This window comes from Rhamphochromis longiceps, linkage group LG22 (genome assembly GCF_057381845.1).
Source record: "Rhamphochromis longiceps isolate RC_006_pf linkage group LG22, R_longiceps_female_GT1.1, whole genome shotgun sequence".
In the NCBI taxonomy this organism is placed as follows: domain Eukaryota; kingdom Metazoa; phylum Chordata; class Actinopteri; order Cichliformes; family Cichlidae; genus Rhamphochromis; species Rhamphochromis longiceps.
This window is the reverse complement of record NC_140577.1, coordinates 33,912,947-33,925,174: the sequence shown is the minus strand read 5'-3', so window position 1 is coordinate 33,925,174 and position 12,228 is coordinate 33,912,947. Positions and strand designations below refer to the sequence as shown.

Genomic DNA, 12,228 nt, shown 5'->3' with positions numbered 1-12,228 from the left:
AGAGTGGGAGAACAAACACACATACACACACACACACAGGTCGCCGGTCGGGGCACCGTCGAACCTGACACTATTTCAATTTTCAGCTTTTTCCTTTTAAACACATTTAAAGTGAAACAACACAAAACACTGCAAACCACAATGCAATTAAATTATAGCTGTCGAAATTAACGCGTTAATTGCGATAATTAAATTTTGGAATTAATTACGTTACAATATTTAACTATTTAGCGCAACACGCAGATAAGTCGCTCCCATAATTCCACTTGATTTGTTTAGCGCGCCACTGAAAATGGAGAAGCAGGAACAGGATGGCCTTCTGGATGGGGAATTTAAATACAAGAAGAACATAGATGGGACAATAAACAAACGCGTTGTAATTTGCACTCACTGTAGTAAAGAGTTTCAATTTCACTGTTCAAATTCGACCTTAAAATACCACCTTAATGCCAAACACGCGTTTGTCGGGGCAGCAGCTTCACCCGGCCTGCGTCAGACCACTCTTAGTGAACGCAGGCCACTCGGTAAGTCTTCTTTGGACAAACTGACCGACAATATAGCCAAATGGATAGCAAAGGACTGTAGACCGCTAAGCATTGTGGAGGACAAGGGCTTTGCGGATGTTTTAAAGGTTGCATCTCAGGACGCGTCCTACAAGCCCCCAGCGAGAAGCACAATAACAATTCGAATCCACGAACTGTATGAAACGGAGAAAAAGAAAAAAGAAGAGGCTTTAGTTCACACAGAATGCGTGGCTCTGACAGGAGACCACTGGACATCATTGAGTAATGACAATTACCTGGGAGTTACTGCGCATTTAATCACTGAAGCCTGGGGTCTGACATCCTTTGCGCTGACTATAATGAAAACGGAAGAGCGGCACTTTGCGGAGGCTTGTGCAGAGCAGTTCCAGACTGTTGCTCGCAGGTGGAGAATTGAGGAGAAGGTGACAACAGTAGGCACGGACAGTGCGCGCAATATGATCGCCGCGGCTCGCATCATGCCATTCAATCACATGCCGTGTACCGCGCACATTCTACAGAGATGGATCACAGTGAGTCTCGCAGACAGTGGCTTTGTCACTGCGCTGGCCAAATGCCGCAAAATTGTTGGCCATTTTAAGCACAGCCCAGCAAACACAGCAGAGCTGAACGCAGAGCAGGTGTCACTGGGGCGCAAGCAGGAGCAGTTGGCCCAGGACGTGCCTACGCGCTGGAACTCCACGCTGGAGATGGTGAAGCGCTTGATCCGCAACCAAACTGCAGTAACCGCAGAGCCCTGCACTGCCTTAGAGGACTGTCCCTTACAGTGGTGGGCAGCTCATGCAGGAGCCCACAGCCAGCTGGCCCGCCTTGCTCGCAGATACCTGGCCACTCCTGCCTCCACAGTGCCCTGTGAGAGGCTGTTCTCTGTAGCAGGGCACATTGTGAACAAGAAGAGGTCTGCTCTGCACTCAGAGAACGTGGACAAGTTGGTTTGTCTCAGCAACTGGCTGAAGGATGAGTAGACCAGAGGACCGTGTGTTTAGAGCTTGTTCTATGGTTGAAGGTGATTTAAACAATACTTTTCACTGTTGTTCATATTTTTTTGCACTAATCTACCTTACCCAAAAGGATGATTGGAGATTTTTTCTATTTTGCCTGTTGAATTAGGCCTATGTTCTGTGAACTTGAAGATGTATATGGATAAAACAATGTCCTAGATTTAAACGGGTGGAAAACATTCAGTAAAAATCCCTCACAATTATTTGAAGCCCTGTTCTGCTTGTACTGCTTGTACTCACAATTAATAATAAATAAAACAAACAAGTGTGTTAAAAACCACTATCTGTCCCGATTTTTACACATATATACACATATGCACATATATTTCGAGTTGCGATTAATCAATTTTTAGGCTGTGATTAATTCGCTTCCAGCACAACACCCAGCCTACGTCAGACCACGCTGAGTGAACGCAGGCCACTCAGCGTGGTCTTAGCATTAAATAACACTAACAAGTGTGTAAAAATCCGCTATCTGTCCATATGTTTGCACACATTTTGGTCATATTTCGAGTTGCGATTAATCATGATTAATTAATTTTTAGGCTGTGATTAATCTGATTAAAAATTTTAATCATTTGACAGCCACAACACAATTAAATATAAATTAAAATATGAAAACAAAAAGATGCACATTCTCTGTCATATGGACCTGCATGAATAAACTTTCTGAATCCTTTATCATCTGCAACTGAAAATAGTTGTGTATGATTACTACACCTTTCTAATGTGACGTTGTTGTCCCTGGCTCTCTTTCTCTCGGTTTCCCTCCTGCTCTGTTCCTGTGCTACTCGGGCGACCGTGGCTCAGGGGGTTGGGAAGCGTATCTAACCGGAAGGTCGCCGGTTCGATCCCCGGGCTCTCTGTCCTGGTCGTTGTGTCCTTGGGCAAGACACTTTACCCTACCGCCTACTGGTGTTGGCCAGAGGGGCCAATGGCGCGACATGGCAGCCTTGCTTCTGTCAGTCTGCCCCAGGGCAGCTGTGGCTACAACCGTAGCTTGCCTCCACCAGTGTGTGAATGCGAGAGTGAATGAAAAGTGGCATTGTAAAGCGCTTTGGGTGCCTTGAAAAGCGCTATATAAATCCAATCCATTATTATTATTATTATTACTGCAAGTGTAACTACCACCCCTCCCCCCTCTGCTCAGCGCAAGCAGAAGGCTCGCGTGCGGAGTGAAGCGGGAAAAAAGTGTGAGAGAGAGGGTGAGAGAAGGAAAAAAACAACCAAAAAACCCCCCACGGCCCCCAATAAGGAGCCGGCTCGTGTCATTCACTTCAAAGAGTCGGCTCTGAGCAGTGTTGCCAACTTAGCGACTTTGTCGCTATATTTAGCGAGTTTTCAGAGCCCCGTAGCGACTTCTTTTCTAAAAAGCGACTAGTGACAAATCTGGCGACTTTTTCTGGTATTATTGGAGACTTATTTATGACGACTTTTTGACGTGAAAGCCCGTATCGCTTTTACTCTCAACAAGCAGCAGTGCTGCCGTGGGCACCTCACCCGTGCCAAAGCGCTCACGGGCAGAGGATAGTCCTCCCCCAGCTGCTATCAGGGCAGGAGATGTTCACCCATGCGTCCAAACTGCAAATGAATCTCTTATGAGCAAAGCCGCTGCTCCGCACTGACTGTAACGCAGTCAGTTCTTCTTTTACTGTTATGCTGTTTTGTGGATCACAAGGTTTAAAACTACTTATCAACACGCACACACAAATTAACTCCACCAGAGTCCCAATCTCGGGTCACTTTTGCCAGTCCAGGCCCGGATAAAGGAGCAGGGTTGGAATTGTGACATTAAAATATAATAATTGTAATAAATTAAAGAAATTTAATTTGTAGTTCTAAATAAATTCTAAATTTGTTTTTTACTCACTCTATGTCTCTCCCACGATGTTATTTCTCTCTCCAACAACGCAGGTTACAATTACATTAGCATGACCAATTATGCAAATTAGACGATGATGTCATTTAGCGACTTCTAGTGACTTTTAGGACAGCCAATAGCGATTTTCCTTACTGAGGAGTTGGCAACACTGGCTCTGAGAGCCGTTTCATTCGCGACCCACACATCACTAATAGAGAGAGGTAAGTAGCTTGAATAAATTGATATTGAATTATTAAATCCTGAATCGACTTTTAAATATAAATGTATTTTGCCAGAAATGCCAGAATCTCAGGTTAAAGCTCAAAAAACTATTTCAACATTACCAAACAGTAAATGAGAGGAGGTAAACAGATTCTATACAAAGACGTAAACGCAGATAATCAGCTATCTCTTTCTTGGCTTTCTCACCCGACGGCACGTAGATGGACACGTTTACATCTTTTTTGCGATAGATTCTGAACTGAAGGTTTTGTCTGTCTCCAACCAAAATTCACTGAACCAGCAGCAAAAGAAGCAGCAAACTACACTTCACATTTGATAAATGTTGTCATGAATTTCCTCTTACTTTTGCTGTTTTTTCTTTCACCACGATAAAAATCACACTTCATGCACAGCTCTCTCTCTCTCTCTCTCTCTCTCTCTCTCTCTCTCTCTCTCTCTCTCTCTCTCTCTCTCTCTGTGTGTACTTCAAGAACAGTTTCCCATCTCAAATATCTGTTTTCGGCATTATTTATTCGCTTATTACCCCCCAGTCTGCCGTTGTTTACAGCGCTGTCAGCTGCAAACTTTTTAAAATTATGCAAAATTGCAGAATATTTTTAAGGTTATCTGCTATAAAAACTCTAGGCCAGGTAAATCTTCGTGTTTTTCTGTGTTTTATTCTCAGTTACTTTGACACAAAGGCATCTGCTGTGATGCTCACAATTCTGATGAAGTCTCACTGTCATGACCCTGTGCCTTCTCGGCTGACTCTGTATGGCTACAAGTGTTTTTGTTGTGCTGCGTCTCTCTCTCTCCCCTCCTGCACACTGCGCTCTACCAGGGCGGAGTCATGACAGCTCCAGCCCCTGGCTCGGACACCTGCAAACAATCGTCTCATCTCATTCACTTCTTAAGGCGGCTGCTGAGAGTGCTTCTTCGGTGGATTATTGCAAATCTGAGCTTTTTCCCGAGTTTCTTTCGTGCCGCAACTTACCTGTTCTTCCTTCCTGTGCCAGATTTCTCGCCAGCCTGAGGACCGCCGTTTGGTGAGCTGAAAGCCGGAGTCCGAGCTACCTGAGCTTCAGTGAAGGATTGTGTACATAGCCCGTCCCCTTCCCGTGCCTGTGTTCCCCGGAGACCCTCTTCCTGTGCCCCCTCACCTGTATATATCCGCACCTGGTGTCTGTGTGTAAATAAATTGTGAACTTAAGTGACGGTCTGCCTCCGAGTCTCTCCTGAGCCTGACACTCACAAGTGTCAGTACTGATAAATGAATTATAATATTTCAGGCTGTCTGAGGCTAAATTGAATCGAATCGAATGGATTATAGAAGTCAGTGATGATACCCAGCCCTAGTGAGTAGCCTAGCCTGACAGAAGTGGATGTAGCTGTGGGTAATGATAAAAGACGAAAAGAACTATTGATAACATTTTTGTCAAGTTAAGGCCTGATCCATCTGAAATTCATAGTCAGTGCTCTGACACGGAGCCATCAATCTTTGAACACTGAAAAAGCACAGTGTATCCAGAAAACACATTATATGTCGTGATAAATGCACTGCTCAAGTGTCCCCTCTCCCCACTGCCTTTCAGCAGCAAGCAGCAGCAAACACATCGTCAGAGGAGGCCGATGTGATGATTAAGTTTAACATTGTCTACAATATTGCCAAAGAGTGCCAAAGCACTTTAAGCACGAGCACAAGATTGTTAGTTAATAATTTACAACTGAATATTGTTTGTATGGAAAGCAATTTCCCCCCCAAAAAAGTACAAATGTAAAACTGCGGTGTTAAGCGATGCGGTTGAAAAATTTTGGTGTAGTGTCCTGATGACACCCATTTTGTGCTTCAGTTGATGATGAGACTGACTGACTGATCTGTATGCATTAGTTTACTGTATCAACTTTTAAACATTCCCCATTACTGATGTAAAGGTAGGGTGAGACAAACAAATTTTACCAGTAATGTGCTAAAATCTAAAGAGGAGCAGATCCGGCAGAGATTTACAACGCTTCTATGTGTGTGAATGTGTGTGTGAATGGGTGGATGACTGGATATGTAAAGCGCTTTGGGGTCCTTAGGGACTAGTAAAGCGCTATATAAATACAGGCCATTTACCATTTACCATTCTATGAGAATACTAAAAAGGTGTTTGAATTCACTGAGAAGACTCATCTTGCACAGCATGAAAAGTCTAATACCAGGCAACAAAGTAAATTGACTTACTTGTTGTGCGTCGGAAACCACAGCAAAATACAGACAATATCCTCAGTGGCCAGAAGAGAGAAGGATGCGACACCGAGGATGGCAACAAGTGGGTAAAAAATGGTCTGACAGACAACTCACTCAAGCAGGGAAAAAGATCCTTGCAAAAGCATTGAACTTTGCTGTGACGCAGAGAAGAATCCCACTAGTGGAACTGATCATAGCCACAGAAACAGGAATTTGAAACAACAACACTGAAGCAGAGAAACTGCAACTGCGGAAGCCCCAGCATCCAACATCAGAATGGAATACAGGAAGGCACTGATATCACTTAGTAATGACAGCAACATTATTATCCTTCTGGCAGATAAGGGTAGGTGCACGGTTTTGGTAAATCAGAAAGACTATCGTCTTTCTCAATCATTCAGGTAAGTAAATCCCAAAAGGTTGATTCTGTTCATCTGGACGTAGCATTTTCAATGGGATAAACGTTTCGTCAATCATTCAGTCTCAGCAGACTGCAGGTTTCCCCAATCTTATAAACAGTACATTTGCATAATGACTGAAACTACCACCACTGAAGGAACATTGGGCTGGGAGATCAGTTCCTTGATCATTAATATCCAAATTCTCATGACCATTGATCAGCAACCACTGATCAAAGCTCATTGATCACAGACCACTGATCAATGGCCATGAGTACCATTCACAGAGAGTTGGGGAATGAAATGAGTTGGGGAAGAAAGACTATCATGAGAAAATTTTGTCAATGCTCAGAGAGAAAAGAACTTTTGTGCCCCTGAAACAAGGTTAAAAGCAGTTAGAACAAGATGATACAAATGACCAGACCTCATTCCACAGGCTATACCCAGGGCATGCTAAGTGTGCAAAGACACATAAACAGGGTGTACCTTTAAGACAAATTGTCTGTATGATCAACACGGTCACATATAGCATTTCAAAGTTTCTGGTTTTGCTCCTCAACTCACTGGTAGGCAGCTCAGAACACCTTAGATTTTGTTGAGAAGGTGAGAGACGTCATTAGGGAAGCAGATGAAACAATGGTCTCGTATGATGTTACATCTCTCTTCACTTGTGTTCCAGTCAGTGATGCAGTGGAGGTAGTTTGTAAGAGAGTTACAGGATGACCCCAACCTCAGCAACAGGACCACTCTCAGCACTGAACAAGTGTGTTTGCTTTTGGAACTGTCTTAATTCCACCTATTTCACATACAGTGGGGCAAAAAAGTATTTAGTCAGCCACCGATTGTGCAAGTTCCCCCACCTAAAATGATGACAGAGGTCAGTAATTTGCACCAGAGGTACACTTCAACTGTGAGAGACAGAATGTGAAAAAAAAATCCATGAATTCACATGGTAGGATTTGTAAAGAATTTATCCGTAAATCAGGGTGGCAAATAAGTATTTGGTCACCTCAAACATGGAAAATCTCTGGCTCTCACAGACCTGTAACGTCTTCTGTAAGAAGCTTTTCTGTCCCCCACTCGTTACCTGTATGAATGGCACCTGTTTGAACTCATCATCTGTATAAAAGACACCTGTCCACAGCCTCAAACAGTCAGACTCCAAACTCCGCCATGGCCAAGACCAAAGAGCTCTCGAAGGACACCAGGAAAAGTATTGTAGACCTGCACCAGACTGGGAAGAGTTAATCTACAATAGGCAAGCAGCTTGGTGTGAAAAAATCAACTGTGGGAGCAATCATCAGAAAATGGAAGACATACAAGACCACTGATAATCTCCCACGATCTGGGGCTCCACGCAAGATCTCATCCCGTGGGGTCAAAATGATCATGAGAACGGTGAGCAAAGATCCCAGAACCACACGGGGGGACCTGGTGAATGACCTGCAGAGAGCTGGGACCAAAGTAACAAAGGTCACCATCAGTAACACACTACGACGGCAGGGAATCAAATCCCGCAGTGCCAGAAGTGTTCCGCTGCTGAAGCCAGTGCATGTCCAGGCCCGTCTGAAGTTTGCCAGAGAGCACATGGATGATACAGCAGAGGATTGCGAGAATGTCATGTGGTCAGATGAAACCAAAGTAGAACTTTTTGGTATAAACTCAACTCGTCGTGTTTGGAGGAAGAAGAATACTGAGTTGCATCCCAAGAACACCATACCTACTGTGAAGCATGGGGGTGGAAACATCATGCTATGGGGCTGTTTTTCTGCCAAGGGGACAGGACGACTGATCCGTGTTAAGGACAGAATGAATGGGGCCATGTATCGTGAGATTTTGAGCCAAAACCTCCTTCCATCAGTGAGAACTTTGAAGATGAAATGAGGCTGGGTCTTCCAACATGACAATGATCCAAAACACACCGCCCGGGCAACAAAGGAGTGGCTCCGTAAGAAGCATTTGAAAGGAGGAGGACGGTAAGTGAGGAAGGAGGACGGTAAGTGATGGAAGTGACGAGTAAGGTCAGCGACCCATGTTGTAGGTGACGTCAGACGCCGGAGTATTGGCGGAAAAAAAAAAGCAAATGGTAGCTTAGAGTTTAACAAAGGTTTTTCAAGCTTCAATATTACCAAATATACTAATCGATTGTCATATAACTAACAACATCTGTTCTATCATCTCTAACACCCTGGAGGACAACGGGGAGAGTTTAGACGCTCTCCAAGATTACATCGACCACTGTTTTCAAGATTTAGTCATGAAGAAGGCCCAGAGTACATCCTCCCCGACCAAAATTGAGACGCCGTCATCGAAGAGATCTCGCCCGGCAGAATCCCCCGGTACAACATCGCCTGCCGGCAAAGACATCGCAGACATCCTGGAGTCAATCGACAAGCGATTGTCCAGTTTCGATGCGAGGCTGGCCCTGGTGGAGATTTTACACCGGGAATTTAAATCTCTGAGAGAATCCCTGGAATTCAGCCAGCAGCAGGTGGAAACGCTTGCCGCTGAAAATACCACGCTACGGGAGTCGGTCAAATCTCTCACCGATAACGTGACCCAGCTAAACATTGAAAATAAAAAAATAAAAGAGTCCGTTATCGATCTACAAGCCCGTAGCATGAGAGATAATCTTGTGTTCTCTGGTATTCCAGAATCTACCGGAGAGGATGCGGAGGCAACGGTGAAAAGCTTCATCAAAATCCACCTGAAGCTGCCGGAGGACACCGTAAAGAACATCGACTTCGATAGAGTACATCGCTTGGGGGGCGTGCGGTCGCGGACCGGGAGACCACGGCCTATTGTGGCCAAATTCGGTCAATTCAAACAGAAGGAACAGGTGAAGAGTCGCGGCAGAGAGCTGAAAGGAACGGACTTCAGCGTGAACAACCAGTTCCCCAAAGAGATCCTGGAACGACGCAAGGTCCTGTTCCCAGTTCGACGTAGCTTTATCCAGAAAGGCTCCCGTGCTGTCATCGCTGTGGACCGGCTCTACGTGGACGGACAGCTGTACCGCGACCCCGGCACCACACCGTGGTTATACTGACTGCACTCCAGATAAGAACCCGCTACACTCTTTTCTTATTCATTCACACTCTCTCCTTTAACATGAGTTTAACCTAGTAATATCAATATGATGTCATAGCAGATATAACACCGTCACCCTCCGTCATTGCTTTAATTGGAATGTTTCCGTTTCGTTTCTTTTTTTTTGTTGTTGCTCACAGTTCATGTGGTTTCTTTCTTTTTCTTGTCTTTCACTGCTGTAATCACCCACTTCCCCACTCACCTACAAACAAACACCCTCTATTTCTCCATATTTTCACACCACGATCACGCAAACACATCCGCTCAACGGCAGCACATTCACAACAGCCTCACAGCACGCACAGACTTGCAGGACACATAAACCAGCCACGCTTGCTCATATTAGTGAATATTCACACATAGTCAGACTTATGGAGCCTCTCACCACACTTTTTTTTCCTCTCTCTCTCTTTCTATTTACAAACAAGGGATGTTTCCACACTCTCTCCACCTGTCTAAACGAAACACCCAGCGTACATCATTAGACATACACACACAATTATGGGCATTCTGAGGCTTGTCACATGGAATATAAATGGAGCTGGCACCAGAGGAAAGAGGTTAAAGATATTTAACCAGCTTAAAAAACTACAGGCAGATGTTGTTTTATTACAAGAAACTCACAGACCTGTCACAGGTTTAAACGAACTTAAAACACCTGAGTTTCCTAACGTGTTTGCAGCCTGTTATAATTCTAGACAACGGGGAGTAGCAATTTTAATACATAAAAATGTTAATTTTACAGTACTCGATACAGTTATAGATCCAGAGGGTAGATTTCTAATTATTAAACTATCAATATTGAACAAAAAACTATGTATTGTAAGTATATATGGTCCAAATGTTGATGAACCCTCATTCTTCCACGGATTTTTTAGTGCACTCTCTGAACACCTCGATTGCGCACTCATTCTTGGCGGTGACCTCAACCTTGGACTAAATGAAGAAATGGATAGGCTCAACACAGCAGGAACTCAGCGCAATTGGCAATCCACAAATATAATCAAACAGTATATGAGCGACTTTGGCCTTCGCGATGCATGGCGCTCCCTTCACCCCAACAGTAAGGAATATACTTTTTTCTCGCATGTTCATCACTCCTATTCTCGTCTGGATTATTTTTTGGTCAGCAGCTCACTGCTGAGTGACATTTCAGACACTGAGATTCATCCTATAGCTGTCAGTGATCATGCTCCTGTATCTTTAAAACTAATACACAAGAATAATACTACGCCAAGTAAAAACTGGAGATTTAATACATCACTGCTTAAAGATGAAGACTTTATTAAATATTTTAAAAAGGAATGGACTTCATACTTAGACTTTAATGACACTCCCGGAATATCTGCGTCTGTTCTATGGGAAGCAGGAAAAGCTGTGATGAGAGGTAAAATAATTTCTTTCTCATCACACAAAAAGAAAGAAGAAAACAAAAACATTCAGGAATTAGAAAAAACCATCAAATCACTAGAAGAAGCCTACGCGTGCGACCAAGATCAGGAAACATTGAACAAAATATGCAAAACAAAACTAGAATTAAATGAAACTATTAATAAAAAAACACAATTCCTTATACAAAGACTTCGCTTGCAGAATTTTGAACACAGTAACAAATCAGGTCAATTTCTAGCTAGCCAGTTAAAAATAAATAAAGAAAAAACAACTATATGTGCTGCTAAAGATTTATCAGGGAACACAATATATGACCCTGGAAGAATAAACAACATTTTTAGGGATTTCTATGAAACCTTATACTCACCACAAATAAACCCATCTAAAAATGAAATTGATCGGTTTCTTGACAACGTAAATCTCCCAAAATTACTAGACAGTCAAGCAATGGAACAGGATTCGCCACTGACACCAAGTGAGTTCCAGGAAGCCCTGATAAGTATGCCCAATAATAAGGCTCCAGGTCCAGACGGCTTCCCTGCAGAATTCTACAAAGAATTCTGGACAATTCTGGCACCAGTATTCCACGGAATGTTGCAGGAAATCGAGGAAAATGGCAGATTACCACCAAATATGAACTCTGCCAACATTAGTCTCCGGCTAAAACCAGGCAAAGACCCTTTATTTCCCTCAAGCTATCGTCCAATTTCTCTTTTAAATGTAGACCTTAAAATAATCTGCAAAGCTCTCTCAAAGAGATTAGAGAAAATAACCCCCCTCTTAATTCACCCTGACCAAACTGGTTTCATAAAAGGTCGGCACTCCTCAACAAACACTCGTAGATTACTTAATTTAATAGACTACTCATACAATAAAAACATTGAAACCATAATATTATCTCTAGATGCAGAAAAAGCATTTGACAGAGTTAACTGGAAATTTTTATTCGCAACTTTACACAAATTTGGTTTCGGAAACTCTTTTATAAACTGGATAAGAATATTATACAATTCCCCAACAGCTCGTATCAGAACAAATGACCAGACATCCTCCAGCTTCTGTCTCCTGAGGGGCACCAGGCAGGGATGCCCACTCTCCCCTTCACTTTTTGCAATTTTTATCGAACCTCTAGCAGCAGCATTTAGACAGGCTACAACAATTAAGGGCATAAAATGTAAGAACATAGAACATAAAATCAGTCTCTATGCGGATGATGTGTTGCTTTTTCTGCAAAACACACAAACCAACCTCTCTGAGGTAATTACTCTAATAAACTGGTTTTCAAGAGTTTCAGATTATTCAATTAACTGGCCAAAATCTACAGTTCTCCCCATTAACTGCTCCTTCCATAATTCTTCCTCTGCCCCACTGCAATCCGGAAATATTAAATATTTAGGTATTAATGTTTCTCCTAAGCTTTCAGACTTAACTAAATTAAATCACATCCCACTTCTAAAGAAAGTAGAAGGCGATCTGACTAGATGGAAATCTTTAC

The 12,228-nt window shown here is 43.1% G+C and overlaps 1 protein-coding gene across 1 annotated transcript; it reads left to right on the top strand.

Moving 5' to 3' along the window:
- The first annotated feature begins 8,433 nt into the window (after positions 1-8,433).
- LOC146644380 (uncharacterized) lies at positions 8,434-9,338 on the top strand. The gene is made up of 2 exons (XM_085396846.1): positions 8,434-8,593; positions 8,909-9,338. Exons 1-2 carry the CDS (start codon positions 8,512-8,514, stop codon positions 9,298-9,300), a joined length of 474 nt encoding a protein of 157 aa, XP_085252972.1. The 5' UTR covers positions 8,434-8,511; the 3' UTR covers positions 9,301-9,338.
- Positions 9,339-12,228: the final 2,890 nt, after the last annotated feature.